This window comes from Hemicordylus capensis, chromosome 4 (genome assembly GCF_027244095.1).
Source record: "Hemicordylus capensis ecotype Gifberg chromosome 4, rHemCap1.1.pri, whole genome shotgun sequence".
Lineage (NCBI taxonomy): Eukaryota > Metazoa > Chordata > Lepidosauria > Squamata > Cordylidae > Hemicordylus > Hemicordylus capensis.
The window spans coordinates 167,065,452-167,091,521 of record NC_069660.1 but is presented as its reverse complement, the minus strand read 5'-3'; the positions used below and the strand labels follow the sequence as shown (position 1 = coordinate 167,091,521).

General features: G+C 43.8%; 1 protein-coding gene across 1 annotated transcript in view; it reads right to left on the bottom strand.

The window, feature by feature from the left end:
• Nucleotides 1-315: 315 nt before the first annotated feature.
• LOC128324208 (vesicle-trafficking protein SEC22b) overlaps nucleotides 316-26,070 on the bottom strand; it is a 37,837-nt gene continuing 12,082 nt past the window's right edge. The window contains exons 4-5 of the mRNA XM_053248469.1: nucleotides 25,479-25,625; nucleotides 316-9,563 (exon numbers count right to left, since the gene is read on the bottom strand). Coding sequence (XP_053104444.1) covers nucleotides 9,409-9,563; nucleotides 25,479-25,625 — 302 coding nt within the window. The 3' untranslated portion in view covers nucleotides 316-9,408. The remainder of the gene's footprint in view (nucleotides 9,564-25,478; nucleotides 25,626-26,070) is intronic.

The following is a 26,070-nucleotide window of genomic DNA, read 5'->3' as shown; positions in this document are numbered from 1 at the left end:
ACTCTCTTTACTAAGCTCCCTGCTCCCCCCCTTAACCAGTATATTCCAAGACTGTTTGCACTGAACTGCGCCCAGTTTGGCAAAACCATTAGTTGGATTCTACAATGAATTCTACATTTTAATAAAATTTTCCATAGTATTTTTTTTTTTGGTAGCAAAGGTAAGATATATGCAATTAATGAGTTTATATTTCCAAGATGGCTGCTGAAACACAACTCAAAATGCTCGGGACCTTTGGTATGTTATTTACAACACCGTTTTTCAAAATATATGGATACCACCCCACCCCCAAATAATTGGATAGAAGCAGTATAATTACAGAATTCCAAGAGCTCTTATTTATTTCTTATTTATTTAGTTGTGGAGAATATAAAGTAAACTCCTGTTATTTGAAGCTATTATGACACCTAGTGGACACCAAACAAATTACAAGGGCTCCCTGGTTGATAGTAGCTTAATTTTAATGCATTTCATCCTGTTAGGCAAAATGAAATAACTGACTGGGAAAAGGCCAGTTAGAAGGTCTGTGAACCAATTAGCCAGAAAACCTCCTTCCTTTTATCCAGAGATTCAAACACCAACTGTGATTTCCCCAACGTTCCAGCTTTAGCTCCAGTTCTGTTGTTAGCCCCAGTGAGAGCAGTGATCTTTTCCTTCAGTTTGAATTCATTGCTGCATTAACTGTTGCTGCAGTGTCTATAAGCTTAGTAGACATATTGCAGATCTTGTCCTCTAATGGTCCATTAGTGACATTTCAGTTTGTCTGAGTTGTTTCAGATGGTTTGTGACTTCGACCATTAGTTCCAAAGCCATTTTGTGATAATTACTGCAATATTAAGGTTTTCTTCCTCAGCTGAGTCAGCTAGTTAGGTCTCAGCTAGTTAGGTCTCATCCCAAATATGATTTTAGATTTCACTTTCACCATTGTAGAGATCTCTGTGATATGCTCCAGTTTTGGAGTACATTTTTAGTACTCTTTTTATAAAGATTGCTGTATTTATCATATACCAGAATGGGGAACTCTCAGGTTATGCTGCCATCTTTGATTGGTGACATTACACCACCCACCTCCAAATAAGTATTCATTATAATGTCAGGACAAAAAGCATTACTTGAATTTAAGGAATCTATTGGTGATACATCCAAGATACTCTAGAAGATATTCCCTACTTGCAAAAACCTCTAGTACAGGAAGATGAAGTTAGATCAGCACTCCGGTCATTACCAAGTCAGAAGGCTACAGGAATTGATGGAATAACTACAGAACTATGGCAGGCAACAGAAGAAGAATCAGTCAAGGCTCTAACCAAACTATGCCAGCAAATTTGGAGAACGACACAGTGGCCAACAAATTGGAAGAGGTCAGTTTACATAACCATACCAAAAAAAGGAGACCTAACAGAATGTGCAAAGCATCGCACAATGTGCTTAATTTCACATGCTAGCAAAATAATGCTCTGGATCATCCAACACAAATTAGAGCCCTACATGGAAAGGGAAATGCCAGATGTTCAAGCTGATTTCAGAAAAAGCTGAGGAACAAGAGACATAATTGCTGATGCACGCTAGATAATTGAGAAAGCCAAAGAATACTAAAAAGAAGTCAATATGTGCTTTATTGACTACAGAAAAGCCTTCGATTGCGTTGACCATGTCAAGTTGTTGAATGTCCTTAGGAAAATGGGCATCTAAGAACATCTCATTGTTCTCATGAGAAACCTATACACAGGAAAGGAAGTCACAGTCCAGACGGAACATGGTGAAACACACCATTTCCAGAGCGGCAAAGGAGTAAGACAAGGCTGTATACTTTCTCCTTATTTATTCAACTTTTATGCTGAACATATACTGAGAGAAGCTGGATTGGAAGAAGTCGAGCGTGATTTTAAAGTTGGAGGAAGAAACATCAATAACCTGCACTATGGTGATGACACCACTCTGATAGCCAAGAATGAGGATGATCTGCAAGCTCTAGCAATGAAAGTCAAGGAGCACAGTGAAAAAATGCGACTCTGACTAAACGTAAAGACTAAACTAATGACAATGGGTACAGCAAACAGCCTCAGAACTGACAATGAAGACACTGAAGAGTTAGATAGCTTCTGTCTTTTAGGATCGGCCATCAACACTAAAGGATCCAGCAGTCAAGAAATATGTCACAGACTAGCACTTGGTAGGGTTGCAATGGCCTTGGAAAGGATATTTAGATGTTGTGACCTGTCTTTACCTACAAAGATTAGAATCGTTTGGATAATGGTTTCCCCCATGACACTCTCTGGATGCAAAAGCTGGACTTTGAAGAAGCAAGATAGAAAAAGCATTGACGCTTTTGAACTTTGGTGCTGGATTGAGGACAGATCATCCTGGATAGAATCTATCTATGTGGTCACTAAGAGTCGACACCGACTTGACGGCACTTAATCAATCAATTGGTGATATTTGGGCCAGACACTTGTACAATTTCAGACTTCATACTGCTGAAGGGCATCTCAAAGCTACCTCAGCCAGTTCTACTCTATTTTAAATTTCTAATGAGTGAAATGAGCTGGAAACCTCTCGAAAACAGAGGCTTGGAATAAGAAGCTCACAACTGCAACAAAATTTAAAATTTACCCACAGGGTTTATTGGACAGACATGCCTGCAATTAGCAAGTAGAAATCCAAATTATTCATCAGTATATTGAAGATGCACATTTTGTGCATATGCTATGATGACATAAATTTATTCATTCTGGAAGGAGGTACATTGTGATAGATGTCAACTTTAAACACTTCATTTCTGGACATTTATCAATCATATGGTTCCTATCTAAAGATAGCATGGCTTGCTGCATTTGCTAAACATCTGATTCTGAGAAAATGGAAAGAGCAAAGCACATTCTTGATCCAGACATGCCTTGTACAATTATCTAGCAATGGGAGAAAAATTGGTGCATGGGGAAAACAAAAAAGGATAAACTGCTGTGGCAGGGTGATGTCTTAATCAGAAAAACTTCAGTTCATTTCCATTTTGTGGGAATGTCTTATTTTTAATTGGTTTTTGTTAATTACTTCTGAATTTATTACAACTAAAAATATTTAGATTTACCTCATATTAGCAATTATCAATCTTTAATGAGAATTTATTTAGCATATCTGTTTGTTTTTAAAGTTTACATCACTGGGGTGATGATGGGGAAGAGAGTATATGGGAATTTAATAGACGTTATTTTGACATTGTCCAGTATGTGATTTTATAACTGCTCATTAAAATTAACAGAAAATTCTACTCAGCACTTGGAGCCAATAAGCACATATTTACAAGTGAGGAGAAGGGATTCCAAGGTAGATACCATTGCTCCTCTGTAGGCTTGAGCCTTACCAGCCTTTTCTTTAGAAGGATGGCAAGGAAGAGGACATCTTCCTTGTCAACATGCAATCCTCTCCTGAAAGTCCACTTTGCTTTGGTCATATGGAAGGAGACTCCCCAACCCTCTTCATTCATTTTGACCTGCATATACTATTTTTTCTAGTGTTTCTGTACACCCTAGAGACTTTACTAGATACTTTCCCCCTGCTGTGAAATATATGAATAATTTTAAGAAAGAAAATATAACTAATTAATAATAACAATCAAATAGTTCTGAGCATATACAGAGTGCTTAAAATGAAATAAAAAGTCTCCCACAAAGGATTTAGTTAGCTCCCTCTGCCTCAAAAAGGAAGCAATGCCATTGCCTCCTTTGCGAGCATTCTGAGAAGGTATTCAATTATCCTCCACAAATGGTCAATATCACCCCTTTGAACCATCACTTACTCCCATCAGGTGTGGAAGGGAGGATCAACTATGATCCTTGAAAGCAGGTTGCTGGGCTGCCAGGAGGCAACAGAGTAGCTTAACAGATAGATTTGGACTTTCCAAAGACAATATGAGAAACAAAATGGTATTTCAGAGCCCCCTGCTGGAATTAATTATTGTTCACACCCATTAGTCTTCCGCTTCCCTATAAGCATTCAAAACTGTAAAGTCTAACTGCAGCATGCAAGTAAAGACCAAACACTTATTAAGGATCAGTCTTTTTCTCAAAAGGAAAAGCTACAAGGCTAAAAATAACTTGAAATTTTAGTTAACTACAGTGGAATTCAACAGGATCCTTTATATTCAGGTATATTTCCCAATATGCAATACTCATTTTCCATATAATTCTTTGTGGTTTGAACCATCACTAACTTATTTCATGTATTAAACATTCAAGATTTGTTTTTAATATATGTGGAAGCTAAACTTTTGGAAGCGTGTTTATTGGGAAATTAAATTGTTGGAAGCACATTTAATTACTGGAACCAAGCAGAGATTGTGGTGTATGTCAGCATGAATACTGCAGACTGTAACCTGAATCCTATTCAATGGCAAAAATGACAGGTGCAGCAATCAGAATTAACAAAGATGAATGGATTTTTGAAATGTTAGAAGTTTGTGGTGGATTCCTCTCAAGTCTTATGGTAATACTCTACATATAACTATCTCAAAGGCATTAAGAACCTTCAAGAGGTAAGGAGATAGACTTTTATGATACAGGACCACATTGTGGCAGAGGGAGGGGATACTAAAAGAAAGTATGTCAAAAGGTATAGAATCTGGAGGAGGAAACAGCTTCATCTTACTGGTAGATCTTGAAACAGGGAAACTTTGGCAAGCATGCCACTGGAAACCCTATATCTGAAGAAATATTGGGTGGCATACTGCATGCAGAAAAATGATATGCACACACAAGGAGAAAGGGGCGATTTTCACTCACTTCCCTCTGCTGCCTTCCAAAATGTGTCCCTAAGGATTGGTGGACCCTCAGGGATATGTTATCAGGGCAGGAAGGGAGAGAGGGGATATGATGAAAATAGCCCCTTCCCCTTTGTGTGAGAAAAACATTCTTCTGCATGTGCAACAATAGCGGGTACATTTCTGGCTACTAAAATGTTTCCTTTTCCATAGAAACTTATTGTAAGTGTGCCCAAGTGTCTGAAAGCTGTGCCTCTTGCCTTCAGACCCAGCATTCTACTAGTGCCACTAAAGCAGAGATGAGGACAGCAGGTAAAGTCAGGCTATTGCTTGGACACACTTCTGTGGAGCTGTGCAAAGGAAGTGGCTGTACTCCATCTGCATCTAATTTGGGGGACTAGCTTCACAGGACAAATTACCCCAGTCCTGGAGGCCTGTGATTATTTTACTCCTGAAGGACCAGCTATGTTTTCTCCTTAGACTCTGCATGGACCATTGTGAGTTTGGCACTGAGAAACTCAATCCCTTTGTCTCTGCTGTTTAAACTGAAAGCTGCAACTCCTGGATCAATGCCAACCTTTAAGAAAGAATTGTAAGGATGGCTGTGCACGACACTGAACAGAAAATTGGGTCTGAGGCACAACAAACCCTATCAGAACATTTTCCTCCAGGAACTATTCTGGAGAATAATCCTGATATTGGTTACTGATTCGATACCATACTCGTATGGTATCAAATAGGAATGGAGGATGGGGCTTACCTTAAGCAAAACACCAGCTTCTTCGAAGAAAGCAGCTGTAGCATTTCAAAACACAGCTTTTGCTTCCACTGTACCGCTCTACAGCACCAGGACAAGAAGCAACATCATGACGCATCCTTTTCTTGGTGTATTGCCGGGGTTTAAAAAGAAAAGGGAAAAAAAGTTGTGCCCTGGCATGGCCATTTCATGTTGTTGCTTCCTGCCCTGGTGCATTCTAGGCCAGTACAATGGAGGGAAAGGTGGCCTTTTGAAATAACACATTGAAATGAAACCGCCTCAGTAACCAGAAGGCAGCTGCTTTCATCACATAAGCAGGCTTTTGGCTTAAGGTAAGCTCCACCCCCAAAGCGACGAGCCAGTAATAATGACTGGCGTGATGTCATCTTGATCACTCTCTGCATTGTTACTACAAAGTAAGAATAACCAGGTGCAGGATAATAATGTGGTTCATGTACAGCCCTAATTCTAAGTACCCTACCCACAATAGCATTAATGTTGCTACAAGGGAGTACATTTTGAAAGCTGTGAAGAGGCACAGTCTCTGAGCAAACAGAGAGTACATTTCTCTTCAAAGAGGTTACCACTTAAGATTGTAGGGAGCACAGAACATCACAAAGTACAGTACTATATTGTAAAAGCTGTACATCCTCTGGGCATACACAAACAGCATTTCTCTCCTAAAAACCCTATGGAAAAAACAATATAACAGGTTCCTGCTTAAAGGTGAAAGATTATTAAATTTATCTTTTTAAAAAATATACAAACATATCCCACTCCATGAAAAGCTGTGGGTATCAGAATTTTAGCACAATGTGTGTGCTGGGGTGATGTTCCCCTTCTCTTTAACAGGGATCATTCCATTATTTTTAAAACAGATGACTCAATTTTCCACCCAATTTTTAAATGTAGATTTCCATTATCCACCCCCCAACGTTTTAAAAAGAAATACCTCTTCCTTTCTCCCCATTTTTAAAATGATCTTTCCAATATTACTGCATTGTAAAAGAGTTCTCATTATTCCCACCCCCACACCCCACAGTGAACTTTCCATTACTCTCCACCCTACACACTAATAGCAGGACGTTCTGGAGTAAATATGTAAAGGTCTGCTATTAAACAACTGCTGCAGGTTCAGCAAGTTAGCAGTCCTTGTAGCCCAGTTATGCATGGCTAAAAATAGGTCACCAACATGTGGACATCAGTTTCATGGGGGTCAAATTACTGTAATTTGAAAACCCCATAAAATTACAGTTTCATGGTGTTTTCAAGTTACTGTACCTCAGACATTTCTCACAGATCAGCACAAGATTTGGATAGGTGAAGCCTGTAAGTTAGTTGCTTAGGAAGATGGCTTGGTTTTAAGGTAGAAGACTGTGCTTACATCTAACCTGGTAATCTAATCTAATCTAAACTGGTAGAGTACTGCTTGTGCAGTTACAGGTTGTCCTCAGACTTATAACTGGCTCCTGAAAATGGTGTCTTGGCAAAACATCTTAACTTGGAACCTATTTCCCATGGAAAACAATATGTCAGTCACAGATGTGCAGCAGATAGGTTGATGGTAGAGATTAGAAGTGGCTCACTCTTGCCACTCCCTTCCTGTTGCTCTTTCACTTTTGCATGGAAACAGAGGCAGCAACTGGATACTCGCCTCCACTTCATCCTGGTAAACAGACAGGGAAGAATGTGGGCAGGATGTAGCATAGGGGCTGGGCTCTTTTCCTCTTGCCATTGCAGCACAGCAGCTGAGTGGAAGGAGTGCAAGCAACAGTGGTGAGGGAAGCATCTTATATGGACAAGTCAGTCAATCCCTCCACAGCATCAGATGCAGCAGCAGCCGCCACCAGAACTGCCAGTCTTGATGCCTATGTGAACCTAAGTCACGATGTCACCACCTCCTCTAGGCCACATACCAGCTCCATTTAGCTGAGCCTCTCTTCCCACACTGAATGCTGTAAAATTTAAACAAGGTGGCTAATTTACCAACATCTGAAGTGCTACTCATTTTAACTCAGCATCTTAAGCAAGGACTTCCTATATGTTTATATTCCATGATGAAACTCATAGATGGCCCCTTGAGTCACTAACCAAAGCAGATTTGCTAAGCTTCAGCAAGGCTGTTACATCATATGCCTCTATCCTAAATATGTTATGCTGTACTGGGAGTGGGGAACAGAAATAATTGCTCATCCTTGATTGCTCTTCAACTCCAGAGCTTTGTTGAATATCTGTTGGTTTGTGCATTGATCTCCTTTGGGAGAAGCTAGGAGGCAAGTGAAAGCAAAAAAGCAAGCAAGATGGAGCCAGCCCATCTCTCTCTATCAGTAAAGAAAGTGATAGTAAGTTAAAGAACATATCCACAGCACTATCATTTGGAGGCCCAACTGGTCTGTTGAGGGAAGTAAAAATTTAGATAATGGCTCAAGAAAACGGTATGGCTTTAGGGAAGTGTAAAAATTCACTTTAACATGTTTATTGCACTGCTAACACCGGCTGCAACAGACAACTTGCTTAAGAGATAGCAACTGACATCAATTTATTTGATGCCAATCAAAAAATAGTGGCCACTTTCCTTGAAGCAGTGCAAGTTGCAAGATCTACATTAGTTGCATGTCCAACTTGATACTGTTGGCAGGAATATAGAAGCAAGTTGCCAGCAAAAGGTTGTCAAGTAGCACACAGAAGTCAGGAACAGATTTGCAGCCACAAAGCTTACACCTCTTACCTTGCTTGCCTCAGGGTGGCAGTAAGGTAAATAGTGGCTACTTTTGTGTGTACATGAGATAGTATTCTCCTTTTCTACGGTTACACTCTAGGACTTCTCAGACATTCTTAAATTTGCAGAACTGATTGCACCTGCTCAAGAGCTGACAGTCCTTAAAAAAAGACAGACAGTATATAGAGCTTTGAATGCCAGTTTCTTTTGCTACATAGGACAAATATTTGAAAAACAGGAACTGACAAGGATGCTTAAGCTTCCAGGGAAGAGACCTGCCCCTCATCCATCCTTTTTAAAGCAGGGGGATCCAGACAGTGTTATTCTAGACCAGGTAGGCAATGTATGGCTCTCTAGAGGCTGCTGAACTAAAAATCCCATCACCCCCATTAACAATCTATTACAAATGGAGCTTGTAGTTCAGCAACATCTAGAGAGCCATACTTTGCCTATCCCTGTTCTAGACTATGAGAACCTGGGTATAGAGAGAAAGTGGTAACATTTGGGGAGAGAGAGAGAAAAAGCAATAGCTAGATGACACTTAGCAGCTTCTCCCAAATGATGTTACAACTGTGGACTGAAAATGGACTATGCTACTGATTTAATTCTATGACTGTTATCAATATTTCACTGAGCACTCTTAAGGCAGAATTTCATCTATGTACTAAATTAAGAGATGTAATGAGTCAATATACTGGACAATGAAAAATCAGCACTGACTAGACAAACTGAAACCAATACAATATATACATAAAGACTCGCCCTTCAAACAGGGATCTCTGTTCAAGTAGCAAGATCCAGATTTCTAATGTGAAAATGTTACTAAGTACCAGGAATGTTCATTGGAGTCCCTTTACTATGAGAGTTCGGCTCATTTAAAACGAAGAGAGATAGGATTACTGGCAGCAGCACTGAACAGGGCTGATCAACTATGCCAACTCAGAACACCATAATCAGCATTGCTAGCAGTATGGACGAATTTGGCTATCACTCAACTGTGAAACTGCTGGAACAAAAATCCTTCATTGCCAGCAAGTCTTGATATTAAGATTCACTGGAGAGTAGCAGCAGGAACGACATCCTTTTGGGGATTCTAACATACATCCCTGTTATCTTGGCATCTTGCAACTATACACCTCCCATGCTATCAGCTGTCCTTTGGTATCTGAAAACCACTCACAGCCACCAGAACCGCACATAGACAATCAACATGATAAAAAACACAGCAATAGCAGCAAGCTTCGCATAGGTGGAACGCATATTCAGATACTTTGCATCCTGACGGTATTTCTTGGACAAACTGGACAGGTTGTTGGCCTTGGAATCCAAAGCTGTTTCAAAAGAATAAGAAAAAAGATTATATACCTTAAATGATGTATCAGTATTTGCAGAAGCATGAATCTGGATTTATTTCAAATTGCCATATATTATGTTAAATTTGCTATTAGAGCTAGAAGTTTTAGTCTTCCTTGCAAGAATGTACAGGATGCAAAACGTTTGTCAGAACATAAATGATTGATTGTAGCTTGCTATAAGTTTGTGACACAAGCAGTGCTCCCTGTAACAGGGAATCTCAGATGTTACAACTTCCAGCATCCCCAACCAAAGGCCATTGTAGATATGGATGCTCGGAGTTGTAGTCAACAATATTTGGGATTCCCTGCTATAGTGAACACTGGACACAAGGCTGGTTCAGATGCAATGAGAAACCCTTGCTAACTTGGCAAAGAGGCACCTTTTAACGTGGTGATTCTCTTTATTTAGCAAGGGGAGTAACTGGCCCTATCCACCCCCAGCACAGTAATTCCAGTGACTGTTGCTGGTGTCTATCTTGCGTTTCTTTTTAGACTGTGTGCCCTTTGGGGACAGGGATCCATCTTATCTTATTTATTATTTCTCTGTGTAAACTACCCTGAGCCATTTTTGAAAGGGCAGTATAGAAATGAATAAATAAACAAAACAGTGTTCTTGCTAAGTGTATGTGGTTTCTAACCCTCTTGAGTTTGTGCATGTTCTTCTCCCATTCCCTTTATCTCCTCCGCTTACAGTTGTTAACGTTCTGGTTTATTTAAGCCATAGTTCTGCAGTCCATGTGGTTTAACTATAGTTTCCAAATCAGGATGTCAAATCAGAGTTTGAATTTGGCTTCACATACTGGATTGGTAGTCAGATTTAAACAAATTTCCAGCTTTGTATGAGAAAAAAGCATGATGTTGACACAGCTCCACAATGAAGCGAAGGGAATACATGAACAAGGCTGAGTGAGTTGTATTTGCAGAACGGAAAACCATAGTTACCAATTACATCAGAGCCAGTTAATCCTATGCTCTCCAGAATAGTGGTGTCCTGGTTATAAAGGTGATAAAATTGCTCTTTGAAAAACAGACATTACTTGGGAAACCACTGAATTTAGAACTTGCTACAAATAGGATTAATTCAGAATGAGACAATCACCTTTACTATCACGTTTTTAATTGTGGAATAATTTAAAGGTGGTTTAGTCAACATGGGACATGAACAGTGTTCCCTCTAAATTTTTCAGCTGTGTGCGGAATAAGCTTTGTTCTGGGTAGCAGTTTCAAGGCAGTGTGCACACACATGAATTCAGAGTGAAGCCTTCTTGATTCAGCCTGAGCATGGGATCTAAAATTAACTGAGAGAATATATTAAAAAAACTTGTGTGAGTGTGCACATGCCTTAGAGGGCTATCTCCTTTCTTTCTCTCCCCAACACACGACCATTTTGCCTCACCTAACTCAACAAAAGCTCTTATTTTAATCAGATTTAGGTATAGGATTTAGCAGATAGCCATTTGCTAGTCAACCCCAGGAAATGGGGGAATAAACCACACATAAGAAAAAACCAGAGAAAATCTCACAGAGAGTAACTCAAGGGAATGGGAGAGAGGGAATCATGCACAGATAAAAGATTAAAACATTCTTACTTCTACAGAGCTGCTCAGATTACACCCTCCCTCCAATCAAGTTGGGAGAGATCACATGGCCAGGACAGCAGAAAGAGAGCCAATGGACTCTTAGTTCTGCAGGGATAGGGAGGGGGGCCTCCAGCTGGAAGGGCCACCAGCGTTGATCAGGGAGGTGAAGCTTCACTTGAAACTTTAAAATAGATCTTTTGGCAAGCTATATATGTCTAAAGTCATATGCAGCATTCAACAGAACCGGAATTTTATTCATTATTGATTTTTCTTCTTACTTTTGCTCTTCTGTATTTGCTGGTCAGTGACCAAAATAATAATTACTACTATTAGTATTCATTACTGTAGCCATGATGCTCCTTTAGGCTTTCTGTATACCCAAGGGGACTTTGATTTATTTCTTTGCCCAGCTCCCACTCCCCACCCCCCCACACACATCTAAAGAAGTTTGCCATGTAGTTTTTCAAAGAGGTTTGCCACATACAAGTCCAAAGCCTGTGCTGGGTGAACATAATGAATAATAGCAACACATTGAACACATTGCTTGGACTGTCTGAAAGGAGACATGCAGGGTTGCTGAGGCTGTGAGTTTCTGCTGCGGTGAAGCGGGCGTCTCCTTGTCAGAGCAGCCTTCATGCTCCCTCTCGTGTGTGTGTTCTTGGTGCTGGTGCCGCCACAGCCTGGCTCCCTTTCCACTACATTTAGCTTTACATTTCGCTTCCCCCCGCACAGGCATTCTGCCACTTAAATTAGATGGATCTTGCTGAGGCGGCAGTTCTTGGCTGCCAGGAGGCGCTGTCACCACAACCTCCATCTGCAAATCTTGTTAGAAGAATCCAAAGTCCCTTTTTGTGAGATTTCCAACGAGATCCGTACATCAGAGCTGGAGAGGGGAGGAAGCTGTGGCGGCAGCCCGGCAGGAGAGGAGGAGATGGCGCAGCCAGCTGGGTGGAGAGGAGGTGGTGGCAGAGGCCCAGCCTTATGAGGGGGACTGGGATTTGGCAGGCAGTTGGGTGGCTGCGACAGGGAAAGGTGGCACGAGCAGCAGTGGCATGACTGTGCCACTGCTAAAATCAGCTGCACAAGGGGCTGCAATTTTGTGTGTGAGCAGGTGCACAGCTTAGAGGGAACAGTGGACAAGAATGTTTCTCACTCAAATGCCTATTTGCTAATTGTTTTTCCAAGTTCATTGTTTCCTGCAAGCTAGTTTAATATTTAATGTTTAACCCAAGAGCTAACTCAAGTATTCCAGACTCATCATAACATGCAAAGTTCTGCATTCTCTTTCCAAACAATTTTATCTATACCACATACCATCTAACTTTATGTCTGTCTGTATATACAGACTTTGCCTTTGTCAGAGTCTGCCAGCTTGTGGAAGACAGAAGATTGCACTTCTATCTTTTCCCAAAGTACTAAGAAATCTCTTCTACAGTTGTATTAACAAATGAGATGTTTCGAACAGATGCCCAATTCTTCTTGAATTCTGTAAATACAATATGCCCTAAATGATTATATACCCTGTAGCGGATTAAAGCCTTTGTCTCAGAGCAAGCTCACATGAGGGAAAGAAATGCTGAATCATCCCTGCTGAGCTACATGACTAGGCTTCTCCGAAAACTCAAGTTCAAAAATAGCTGCCGCTACACCACCCTTCTTTATTACAGAGCTTGAACCTTCCTAGATTTGGGGTGGAATCCCAGGGAATACTCTCTTTCTTTTGCTATTGGAAAAGTACACAGCCTACAAGTGGTGAGAAAACGGATAGCTATTGACTGCCTGAGGCGTGTTTACAATGGGGGGCGGGGGACTGCTTTCAGCCTCCCTTTTCTCCTGAGTTACAAGCCTCTCCAAGTGGGTTTTTAAGAGAAAAGGAGAAAACCAGTTTTATTCAAACACTGCAGACTGCTTCCATCTGAGACTTTCTCAGCTTTTAGTTACAGGTAAAAATACTCAGTAGGTTACAATATTACTTCAAAAAGCACCCTGAGTGATGTTGGGGCAGCACACTTTAAAAATCGTGGTTACCTAGTTGCATGGAACAGGTATGTAGGAAAATATAAAAGCTTATGGAGTATTTTGCAACACTCTGGCTGGATGGGCAAAGGCTAGTGTTTCTTAGGTTAATTCTTAGGTCTGACTAAACTCCCTGAAACCAAAGCCCTGGCCTCCTTGTTTTCAACTCACCAAACTCTGGTTGGAATTCAAGCTTCCCGCCCTTTTGGCTTCCCAGGACCTGCAGAGACATTTTCCCACAGCCAGTTCTCATTTCCCTATGTCCTCCTCTGCACTCTCAACCAGTTCTTCTCCTAACAAATAACTCCTTCCTCCCAATGGCTCTTTAGGTCCCACCCACCTGGTTTGCTGACTGGACACCTCCAATTCAGATACTGCAGTAACTGTGGGGTCTAAATCCAAGAATACGAGAGATCTTATTCACAAAAACCTCATTAAACACATCACAGTGGGTAACAGATGGTTCCTAGTTCTGATTCAAGGGAGGAGGGGCACTTACTTGTCCTCTCACAACCCCGAACAACTCTGCTGGGCATGAACTTGCAGACGCAGTACAGGCTGAAAAGAATCACTTCTTTGCCACATGTATTGCCAGAGCATAGATCTTCAAATGTGCTCTATGTTTAATCTGTCGGATTAGAGTTAAGTCTCCCTCCACTTGTGCTCCAGTTGTCTAACTTGCTGCTTCAGCCCCTGTAGTTCTTCCATATACCAAGCGGCCAATTTTCAAGTGGGTTGGACAGGACGCTTGGGAGCGATCATGTCTACTGCCCTGGTGAGTTTGCTGTTTCAATTCTCCACCAGGGCATCAACAGGATCACCTGCAGAGCCAACACTAAATCCCTCCAAGGGTTTAGTAGGGTTATTGGAACCCTACTGGACTGAAAAACCTTCTTGGGCAGACCATTCTAATGGGCTCCCTGCCCTTGTGATGGTGGGGTGTGACTGAGTCCAACCTTAACCAGATGGCGGTCCATCCATGACCATAGGGAAATCACATGAGTCCCCACCCACAGAACACCACCCTGAGCAGAGTGAAAGATACCCCTGCTAACTTGGCAAAGAGGCACCTTTTAAAGTGGTGATGCTCTTTTATTTAGCAGAGGGAGAGTAACTGGCCCTTTTCACCCCCAGCACAGTACCTCCAGTGACTGTTGCTGGGGTCTACCTTATGTTTCTTTTAGATTGTGAGCCCTTTGGGGATGGGGATCCATCTTATATATTTATTATTTCTTTGTGCAAACCGTTCTGAGCCATTTTTGGAAGTGGTGTATAGAAATCAAATAAATAAATAAATAATAAAGAAGACCAGACCAAGAGTGTGACCAGCAACATGTCTGAGTCCCAGGACTCCTTGGGATAGGCCCATAGCTGTCATGGCCGCTGTGAACTCCTGAACCATCCTGGACAAGTTGGTCCCAAAGTGGACACTGAAGTCCCCCAGCACCAAACCCGAGACTAAGTCCATCAGCTCAATTAGGGACTCCATCGGGCAGCTGGACAGGATGGGAGACAGGGTGTGTGTCCATCCCCAGACAAACCAAGACACATCTGAAACACCCAGGACCTAAAAAACCCAGAAGCCAAAATACTACCACCGAGCCCTCACTGCCCCACAAATGGCTCCGTCAAAGGGGCGACGCCCTTTGGTGTCACCCCATTGGTGGCCAGCCCGTCACCACAGAGCATCAGCCCTTTTATAAGCCCAGAAAGATGGCTAGTCTGGGCAGATAGGATTGCTGACTCAGCCCACCTGGCCTCGATCCCGCATAGACTCACCTACAGGGCAGCAAACACCACCCCACACATTAGGGGGTACACAGGCTGGCAGGCTGACAACAGCAGATGACAGCTACACAGGTTCTCACCACTGGGCAGCAGATGTCAAGGTGTCTTCCTCCCTTCAAGGCTCCTGGCAGGAGCCTTTATGTTAGTTGATATAAACATTGATGTCCTACCTGCCCTTGCTTCCACACGAGTAAGAGGCAGGTTCTCAACCCAAGAAGCTTATAGTTTTTGACAACAGAGAAAAGATAACAGTAAATGTAAGAGATATGAGATAAATGTAAGCAAAAGCAGCAACATTTGGGCTGGGAATAAAGAGAGAGGTGGCACTATACAGGTCTTCTGGGAGGGTAGTCCAGGCACACAAGGTGAAGATAATGGGAAAAGAGCCCGAGACCTTAGATGGCCAAGTTGGAGTGAAGGTCACAGGACAGGATGTGTCATTAATCCGTACAATGATAGAGCATGAAAATAGGGCCGATGGGAAATAAGAATAAAGATGGGAAATAAAGATTTAAAACAATAGGAGTACATAACTTTGCTAGCAGTTTTTTGGATGAAGGTGAAGGGGCTGAAGTGCAACAGCAGAAGGCCAAAGAGAAAGTTCCAGTAATCAAAGTTTACCAGAAGCTTTGTGTCAAGCTTACTACAGTTGTGTCAAACAATTTTAATACAGAAGCAAGCAGCCCTGGGAAAAGCCTGACAATAGGACTTCAACTGTCTTCCTGCCCCCGCTGCTTTATCTGGCCAGCTAACTCCTCTCATCTCCATATCAAAAGCTTTATGTAATCCAAACCATGGAGTCAGGATAAAAACAGGTTGCTCACCTGTAACTGATGATCCATCAACCATCCCGGGCAAATAAGAATGAGTTCTGTTCCTGCAAAGGGACCATGTGGTAGCCATGCCATAGCTTGCCGAGGCATCCTAGCCTAGCCTTTCCCCATGCCCTGAGCGTGCTATATAAAGGCGGGCTGGACGCAACATTCCTTAGTTCTTGGATGACCGCTGTGGAGGACGATCATCCAGTCGAGCAGGTCAGTTCTTTCAGGATCAACAGAGAGCTCCAAGGGTCAAGGCATGCACACACATAGAACACTACTGCAGTGGGGAGGATGGGAGGGTCTTATGGATGTCAACGGATCTCTACCAGATCATCAGTTACAGGTGAGCAACCTGTTTACTTGTATCGCTTTCCACTGAGATCCATAAGAATGGGTGTTTGGCAAGCTCCTAAAGGAGGAGGGTGCAGTAGTAATTATTGTAACACCCTTTTCAAAACACTCCTCCCAAAACTGCCCTCTGCAGCAGAGCGGACGTCTATTGCCTAATGTCTTATAAAGGGAGACTCTGAGGACCAGGTCGCTGCCTTGCAGATGTCCATGAAAGTCACTCCGGAGAGGTGTGCAGCCGAGGAAGCATGTGCCCTGGTAGAAAGGGCCTTAATGGCTTTTGATGGGGATTTCCCTTGAAGCTTATAGGTGTACAAGATGAGCTCCACTAACCACCTGGATAACCGTTAGCACAACACATATGAGCCCTTGGCGGGGCCTTTGTAGGCTATAAAGCCTACAAGTTGGAATGCTAGTCTGTGAAGAGCAGACACAGCTGAGAAAGTGAGCAAGCTTTTCTAAATATCCAGCCTTTTCCCCTTCAAACAAACTAACAGGAAGAGGGGAGATTTTCAGGGGCTGTTTCTTTTTAAGGGGTAGGTCTTAGTCTCTCTCTCTCTCTCTCTCTCTCTCTCTGTTATTTGCTAGGGTTAGAATTTCCCAGGGCTAGGATTTGTTAGGGCTCCAGTGTTTTACTTTGTTGTCCCTGCCTGGAGGGGATGGAGTCAGCTAGGGCTGGGAGATGCACCACATTCCTTTGACTCACATCCTGTATCTCAGTTGAAAGGCTACTCCTTCCAAGAGGAGACATAAGGGCCTTCATAAGAGATGAAGGCCCGAGAGCATAGCAAACAGAGATAGCAAACAGGACATAGGAGTTTTGCAGGAGTTTAGCGGGAAGTTTGTGGGGGAACCTGGAACAAACCCCTGGGATCACAAGGAGCCTGGTGGAGAAGAGAAAGTAAGTACAAATAGCTGACCATTACAGCTGAGACCTATCCTTCTAATAAACAGATAATAAACTACTTCTAATAAACTATTTCTAAATACTGTAAACAGCCAACAAGAACAGTATGAAGACAGTATGGAGAGGAAAGGTACCAATAAGTCTATGGGTGTGTGCTCGGTGCAAGGAGCTCCTGGCCCCCAGGGAACAAATTTGTTCTCTTGAGACCAAGGTGGAGGATCTGGAGAGGCTCAGAGAGACAGAGAGGCATGTGGACAAGACCTTCAGGGATGAGATAGAGGCATCCCGCTCCAGGGCTGGTAGCTCCTCTGCTGTCAGGGAGAATGAAGGTCTTGGGCAAGGAGGACATTGGTCTGAGGAAGAGGGAAATGCTCCTTTAGAAGGGACCCCTTCCATGGATGATGAGCCCATATCCTCTTGCACGGGGGATACTCCTCTGGGGGGTGGGGGCCTCCTTAGAGTGGGTGATTCGATCATTAGAGGTAGAGAGAGATGGATTTGTGACACGCGTGTTGACCGCACGGTGACTTGCCTGCCTGGTGCGAAGATTGCGGACATCACGCAGCGTCTAGACAGGCTCTTAGGCAGTGCTGGGGAGGAGACAGCTGTAGAGGTGCATGTTGGCACCAACGATGTGGGGAAATGTAGTTGGGAGGTCCTGGAAGCCAAATTTAGGCTGATAGGTAGCATTTTGAAGTCCAGGACCCCCAAGTTAACATTCTCAGAAATGCTACTGTACCTGTTCCACGCGTAGGTACAGTGAGACAGGCAGACCTGAGGGGTTTCAATGTGTGGATGAGACATTGGTGCCGGGAGGAGGGGTTTAGATTTGTTAGGCACTGGGATACATTTTGGGGCAAGCAAGACCTGTACAAAAGGGATGGGCTGCACTTGAACCAAGATGGAACCAGACTGCTGGTGCTTAAAATAAAAAAAAGTTGCAGAGCAGCTTTTAAAAGGACGCCTGGGGAACAGCCGATGGGAGCTGGGCAGTATCCCATTTGGCAAAAACCATCCCTTAAAGTGAGCGGGTGCAAAGCATTCAGATAAAAGAGAAGGGGACAGAGCAGAACCTCATAAAGAGCAGATGGGAGCCTGTGCTAGTAGGTCAAAGAGTCAAAATAATAGCACACATCAGTCGAGAGATTCAGTGTACAGGCGCTTATATGCCAATGTCAGAGGCCTCCAAGCCAAAATAGGTGAGCTGGAGTGCTTGGTTGCTAACGCAGAAATAGATAAAGTGGGCATAATAGAAACATGGTGGAACAGTAAGAACCAGTGGGACACTTATCCCTGGATATAAACTCTATAGAAAGGACGGGGAGGGGCGCCTTGGAGGAGGGGTAGCACTGTATGTTAAAGAAGGGATAGAATCTAAAAAGCTAGAAAACTAGGCAGACCGGAGTCCTCCACAGAAACCCTGTGGGTGACAATACAAGGCCTGAAAGGGAACGTGCTATTGGGAGTGTGCTATCGCCCTCTGGATCAAAACGCCGACAGTGACTGGGAGTTGCGGGAGGAAATCAGGGAGGCGTCAAGGAGAGGCAGGGTTGTAGTTATGGGTGACTTAAATCACCCACATATATACTGGATAAATTCAGAGTCAGGTCAGGACAAAAAGGTCAAATTTCTAGATAGGCTAAATGACTGTGCCCTAGAACAGTTGGTGTTGGAACCAACCAAGAGAGAAGGCAACCTTGGACCTTATTCTGAGCGGCACCCAGGACCTGTCAGTGTCATCGAACCTTTAGGGAACAGTGACCATAGAGCCATCAAATTCAGCATACATGCGGGGAGAGATTCACCAAGGACGTCCAACACGGACATATGGATTTCAGAAGAGGAAACTTCTCCAAGATGAGGAGTATGGTGGAAAGAAAGCTGAAAGGGAAAATCAGGAGAGTCATTTCGCTCCAGAGTGCATGGAGTTTACTCAAAACCACAATACTAGAAGCCCAGTTAGATTGTATACCCAAAAGGAGGAAAGGTACCAATAAGTTTAGGAGGATGCCAGCATGGCTAACGGGTACCATCAAGGAAACGATAAAAGGGAAGAAGACTTCCTTCCGAAATTGGAAGGCCTGTCCAAATGAAGAGAACAGAAAGGAACACAAACTCTGGCAAAAGATATGCAAGGTGACAATAAGGGAGACAAAAAGAGAGTTTGAGGAACATTTAGCCAAAAGTATCAAGGGGAATAACAAAAACTTCTTTAAATAAATCAGAAACAGGAAACCTGCCAGGGAGGCGGTTGGACCATTAGACGATGAAGGAGTGAAAGGGATTATTAAGTAGGATATGGAGGTTGCAGAGAAGCTGAATCAGTTCTTTGCATCTCTCTTCACGGCAGAGGATACTGAGCATATACCTGTTCCTGAACCAGGCTCTTTAGGGATGGACGCTAGAGAGCTGAGTCAGAAAGAAGTGACAAGAGATGATGTTTTAAACTGTCTGGAAAAACTGAAAGCTAACAAATCACCAGGGCAGGATGGTATCCACCCAAGAGTCCTCAAAGAACTCAAATGTGAAACTGCCGACCTCCTTGCTAAAATATATAACTTATCCCTGAAACCGGGCTCTGTACCAGAGGACTGGAGAGTAGCAAATGTAACACCGATTTTCAAGAAGGGATCCAGGGGTGATCCAGGAAATTACAGGCCAGTTAGCCTAACGTCCGTTCCAGGAAAATTGATGGAAAGCATCCTCAAGGATAAAATCGTAAAGCACCTAGAAGAACAGGCCCTGCTGGGAGTGAGCCAGCATGGCTTCCGCAAAGGTAAGTCTTGCCTCACCAACCTTTTGGAGTTCTTTGAGAGTGTCAACAAGTGTGTGGATCAAGGTGATCCAGTTCACATAGTATACCTGGACTTCCAAAAAGCTTTTGACAAAGTTCCTCATCAAAGACTCCTGAGGAAACTTAGCAGTCATGGGATAAGGGGACAAGTACATGTGTGGACTGGTTGAAAGACAGGAAACAGAGGGTAGGTCTAAATGAAGAGTTTTCACAATGGAGGGAAGTAAGAAGTGAGGTCCCCCAGGGATCTATACTGGGACCGGTGCTTTTTAATGTATTCATAAATGATCTAGAAGCAGGGGTAAGCAGCAAGGTGGCCAAATTTGCAGATGATGCCAAACTCTTCCGGGTAGTGAAATCCAAAATGGATTGTGAGGAGCTCCAAAAGGATCTCTCCAGACTGGGGGAGTGGGCGACAAAATGGCAAATGCGGTTCAATGTTAGCAAGTGTAAGGTGATGCACATTGAGACAAAAAACCCCAACTTCAAGTATACACTGATGGGATCTGAGCTTTCGGTGACTGACCAGGACAGGGATCTTGGGGTCATGGTGGACAGCTCGTTGAAAGTGTTGACTCAATGTGCGGCAGCTGTGAAAAAGGCCAATTTCATGCTAGGGATCATTAGGAAGGGACTGAAAATAAAACTGCTAATATTATAATGCCCTTATACAAAACTATGGTGCGACCACACTTTGAGTACTGCATACAGTTCTGGTCACCACATCTTAAAAAGGACATTGTAGAACTGGAAAAGGTACAGAAGAGGGCAACCAAGATGATCAGGGGCCTAGAGCACCTTTCTTATGAGGCAAGACTACAACACCTGGGGCTTTTTAGTTTAGGAAAAAAAATGATAAGAGGTCTATAAAATCATGCATGGTGTGGAGAAAGTGGAGAGAGAGAGAGAAATTCTTTCCCCTCTCACACAACACTAGAACCAGGGGTCAATCCATGAAATTGATTGCCAGGAGGGCTAGGACCAACAAACAGAAGTATTGTTTCACACAACACATGATCCACTTGTGGAACTGTCTGCCACAGGATGTGGTGACAACCTGGATGGCTTTAAGAGGGGTTTGGATAACTTCAAGGAGGGGAGGTCTATCAATGGCTACTAGTCGGAGGGCTACAGGCCACCTCCAGCCTCAGAGGCAGGATGCCTCTGAGTACCAGTTGTGGGGCAGTAACAGCAGGAGAGAGGGCACGCTCTCAACTCCTGCCTGTGGCTTCCAGCGGCATCTGGTGGGCCACTGTGTGAGACAGGATGCTGGACTAGATGGGGCCTTGGCAGGGCTGTTCTTATACAGGCGTGTGGAGAAACAGAAGTCCTTTGTGCGTGCCAAGTAAAACAAGAGTGCCCTGGGCACATTGAGTGAGTGCATGGATCTTTCCAGGGCAGAAGAAGGGTTTCTGAAGAATGATGTCTTGATTCAGGTGAAAGTTAGACACCACTTCTGGTAAGAAGGAAGGGTCCAGGCATATCAGGAACTTATCTTGGTAGAACTTCGTGTACGGGGAGTCAGTCCTGTGTGCTGTGAGCTCACTTACCCGGCGAGCTGTGGTGATGGCGATTAAGAAGGCAGTCTTCAAGGAAACCAGCTTCAATGATGTTGTTGCCATGGGTTCAAATGGCACCTGGGTGAGTGATGAAAGTACTAAAGAAAGGCTCCAAGGCTCCACTGGGGATTTGATTAAAGGGTAGACATTTGCTAGGCCCTTCAAAAAGCAGGCACATTTCTAATTTGATGAGGTTGCAAACAGGTCTACTGTCAGTTGCATCCAGCAGTTGAAGAAGGGAATTATGTATTCTGACTTGAGCTCCCACTCGTGTTGTCTGTCCTGGAGGAAGATACGACTGAGATAGTCCACCAATATCTAGGCCCTTGATGTGCACAGCCACTGGCGAGACCTGGTGACGAATACACCAGTGACACATCTGAACACTCAGGGCACACAGACTGAGGGATACAGTGCCACCCTGGCAGTTGATGTAAGCTAGAGCCATTGTGTTGTCCAATTGTATCTGGTCAGACCCGTTTTGAACAAGCAGCAGGAAGGCTTGGAGTGCATGAGTGCCAATAACTCTAGGAAACTGATGTGGAGTCGAGCTTGTTGTGGAGTCCACTTCTGGTGATGTTCGCAATGCGCTCCCCAGCCCAGAAGTTAAGCATCGATTGTCAACCAGACCGACGGGACTGGAGTTTCAAAAGGCACTCCCTCGAGGAGATTCCTGCACTCTGTCCACCAGGAGAGTGATCTCAGGACTTGAGATGGAATTTCTAGATGTTTCCTCTAACTGTGCTGGACAGGATGGAAGATGGAGAGAAACCACGTTTGGAGCTTCCTCATCTTCAAGCGGGCGTAGTGGTCAAGTGGGCGTAGTGGATGACCGTACTGCAAGAGGCCATGAGGTCCAAGAGCTGGCTGTATCGGGTAACGCTGGCAGAGACACACTAGATCTCGAATGCAAACATACCGTTCCTCTGGTAAGTATGCTCTTTGGTTGTTTGTGTCCAGCACTGCCCCTATGTAAGTGGTGACTGGAACAGGTTCAAGGTGTGATTTTTTTCCAGTTCACCTGGATGCCTAGATCTTGAAGAAGGCTCAACACACAGTGGATGTGTGAAAGTAACTCGTCTTTGTCTTTTGAAGTCAGGAGCCAATTGTCCAAGTAGGGGTAGATGGAAATACTCCAAGTCCTCAAATATGCAATCATTGCTGCCACACATTTTGTGAAAACCCTGGAGACGGTGGACAGTCTGAAGGGCAAGATGTTGTATTGAACAACTGGTGCCCTACGTAGATATTTTCGGTGAAATGGCCTGATACTGACATGAAAGTAGGCGTCCTTGAGGTCCAGTGTCGGAAGCCACTTCTCCCCCTGGAGAAGTAAAAGAATTTGTTGCAATGCCATCATTCAAAATCTTTTGACGTGAATAAACTTGTTCAAAAGGCAGAGGTCCATGATGGGGTGGATGCCCCCATCCCCGCTTCGGGATTTGAAAGTAGCGGGAATAGAACCCATTCCACCTGTTCACCCATGGCACTGGGGCAATAGCACCCTTCTCCAACAGTTCTTTCACCTCCTGCTGTAAGGAAAGTGATGGAGGGGTGAACCTCATTCCTGTGAATCGTGGGATCGACTTGAATCAATGGCATATCGTGAGGATATTATCTTCAAGACCCAGCGGTCCGATGCCATATGGTGCCATGTGGAGGCATGACGTGGCAATCTGATGGAATGCGGTAGCAGGGACAGATGGTCAAGATGATCTGTCAGAAGAGATGGTAGAACCCCAGCTGGCAGGAATGGGGAGAAAGACGGTGCCTGTGAACGGACAGATGTCTCAGGGATGCTTCTGGGAGTCAGTTGTCTTGAGACTTTGAGATTGAGCCGATTTAGACTTGGCCTGGAAAGGTCGTCTTTGATATTGTGGATAGGATCTCTTGAAATCCTGTTGATCCTGATGATGGAATGGTGGACGTTATCTCGAATAAGTGGAGCAATTTTGAGGCTGATAAGAGGAAGAAGCAGAAGACTGTGATGTAAAAGTCTTTGCTGTGAATTTCGACTTCTTAAATTGCTCCATAGTCACATCAGTGGCTTCACAGAAGAGCCCGGAGCCATCAAAGGCCAAACCTGTTTTGTCTTTCATATCAGGCTGTAAATTGGTAGACCGCAGCCATGCGTGCCTAAATAGTGTAATGGCAACTGTCATCGCCCGAGATTCACTTTCAGCCAAATGCTTGGTGATGCTGAGCAGCTGTCTAGTCAGGTATCCTGATCTCTCTAGAGTGTGATGGAATTTCTTCCTAAAATCTTCAGGAGATAGGGAAACGAGATCAGGCAGCAAATTTTCCCAAAGACTAAGACCATACTTGGCCGTACAAGCAGAGTAGTTAGCGACCCTGATGGAGAGGCACAAGGTAGCCTCCCCAGGAGCTTCAATTTGCAACCTTCTTTCTCAGGTGGCACTGTATGACGCTTCCCAGACTTGGAGGTGGTGGAGCAGTCTATCATCAAGGAGTTGGGGGCCGGATGTTTGAGGAGATAAGCGCTGTCTTTGTCCTGGATTTGGTACAAGCTCTCGAGGCATTTAGCTGTAGGGGTTGAGGCGTGTAGCACCTCCCAAGCACGTTTAGCGGCTCTTGTTATCACTGGGAGTATCGGCAGGGCTACTGGCACTGTGGACTGAGTCTTAATCATGAAGTTATAGACAGGGTCATCTATAGTAGCCAGTTCAGAACGAAGATCAAGACCCAGCACATCAGCCATGGCCGGACATGTCTGTGGTACGCTTTCATCTCTTCGTTGGGATACACATAGGTGGCAGGGGCCACGTCAGCTGAGGGCTTGACAATGGTGTCCTCTTCCTCAGGGTCAGACTCGAAATCAGATGTGGAATCAGTTCAATAAGGTAACAAAATAGTAGAAGAACTCACAAAAAACTTCCCAACTAGCGGCAAGCCAGAGGTCCAATTGCAGAACCGGTTGGAAAAGAACTAAGGAACATCGCATCCAGCCCGCCTTTGTATAGCATGCTGAGGGCGTGGGGGCGGGGCTAGGATACCTCAGCAAGCTATGGCATGGCTACTGCATGGTCCCTGCGCAGGTGCAGAATTCCGATCCCGATTCTGCATAACGTATCCCGCTCACAACTATTTCACCATTTCTTAAAGTCTAGGGCCAGTTTACAGCATTTGCCTGTTTACAGAGTTTGTTTAGTTAAGCCATACAGTTATTTGTGATTAAACTAAATGCTTTATCCAGCTTACATAGAAAGTTACACTTCATTCTTGCAGAATGCAAGAACAAGACCAAAGCAATGTCTGCTTTGGTAATTAAGCTACCAATTGAAGACAAGTCTGAACTACAGAAAGAAGTGTCCAAGGCAGGGAGGGCAGGAACCCACCCTGTTCCCAAAATATAAGCTGACCCCTCAACCTTCTTCATCTGAGTTTGCAACGCCTGGATATGTTAACTGCCTAGAGACTTTGGTAGTGGGCTGTATATAAATGTGTTAAATATATAAACTTTCTCCCAGTTTTGACTGTTTCAATATTCCTCAGCTGTTAGAACAGCAATTTCTAGAGTACAACACTTGTCAGCCAAATTAGCATAAACTGGCTCTGATGTAATGAGAAATCATGGTTTCTTGCTATGTGAATGCAACTTCTAACTTGCCCAAGTGCACGTGTTCCCTCCTCCCCCTTATTTCCTGGGCTTCATTGTGGAGCTGTGATGTCAACATCCTGGCTTACTTAAACCAAAGCTCACGCTAAAGCTCAAACTAGAAACTGTCTCTCTGACTTTCAAACCAACTCTCTGACTTTCAAACCAGGATGTGAAACCAACTACACAGGAGCTGAACAGAAGAAGAGTATGAATTAGTAGTGATGCAGAGTAGAACACAATTTGTGTTGACTCAAGAACCATAGCACTGAAAGCCATAAGTGTGGAAGCTACGGAACTGCCTTACGAACATTAGAACATCTGCATTTGCAGAATGTTGCATTACAAGGAGCAGCTTGCCATGCTTCCTCCTTTTCTTCTGGGCAGACAGATATATGACAGATAATCTATCAGATCATCTCAAGAAACAACCACCAAGTGCACCCAATGGCCTTCCCTCACCTGAAAGGGCCTCGCCTCGCTGCAAGACTTCCTCAATATTGGCTACCATGATTCTCTGCACATCCTGTAACTCTGTGTTGATGGACCCAAGGTTTCTTCTTGCACGACTGTCAATATACAGTTTCTTGGTTTTCTGGATGTACGTATCTGAAATGAGAAGTAGTTGCTAATGAATGTCTTTCTCCTTCTTCAAGTGTTCACAATCAGTTTATATGACCCTTGTTAATTTGCCAAAGAAGCACTTAAAGTGGTGGTTATTATTTACTATTTACATTTTATATCCCGCTCTTCCTCCAAGGAACCTAGAGCAGTGTACTACATACTTAAGTTTCTCCTCACAACAACCCTGTGAAGTAGGTTAGGCTGAGAAAGAAGTGACTGACCCAGAGTCACCCAGCAAGTATCATGGCTGAAAGGAGATTTAAACTCAGGTCTCCCCAGTCCTAGTCCAGCACTCCAACCACTATAGCACGCTGGCTCTCTTGCATTTAGCAGTGGGAGAGCAACTGTCCCTATTCAACCCCAACACAGCATCCCTCCAGTGCTGTTGATGGTGACTACCTTATGCTTCTTTTTAGACAATGAACCTGTT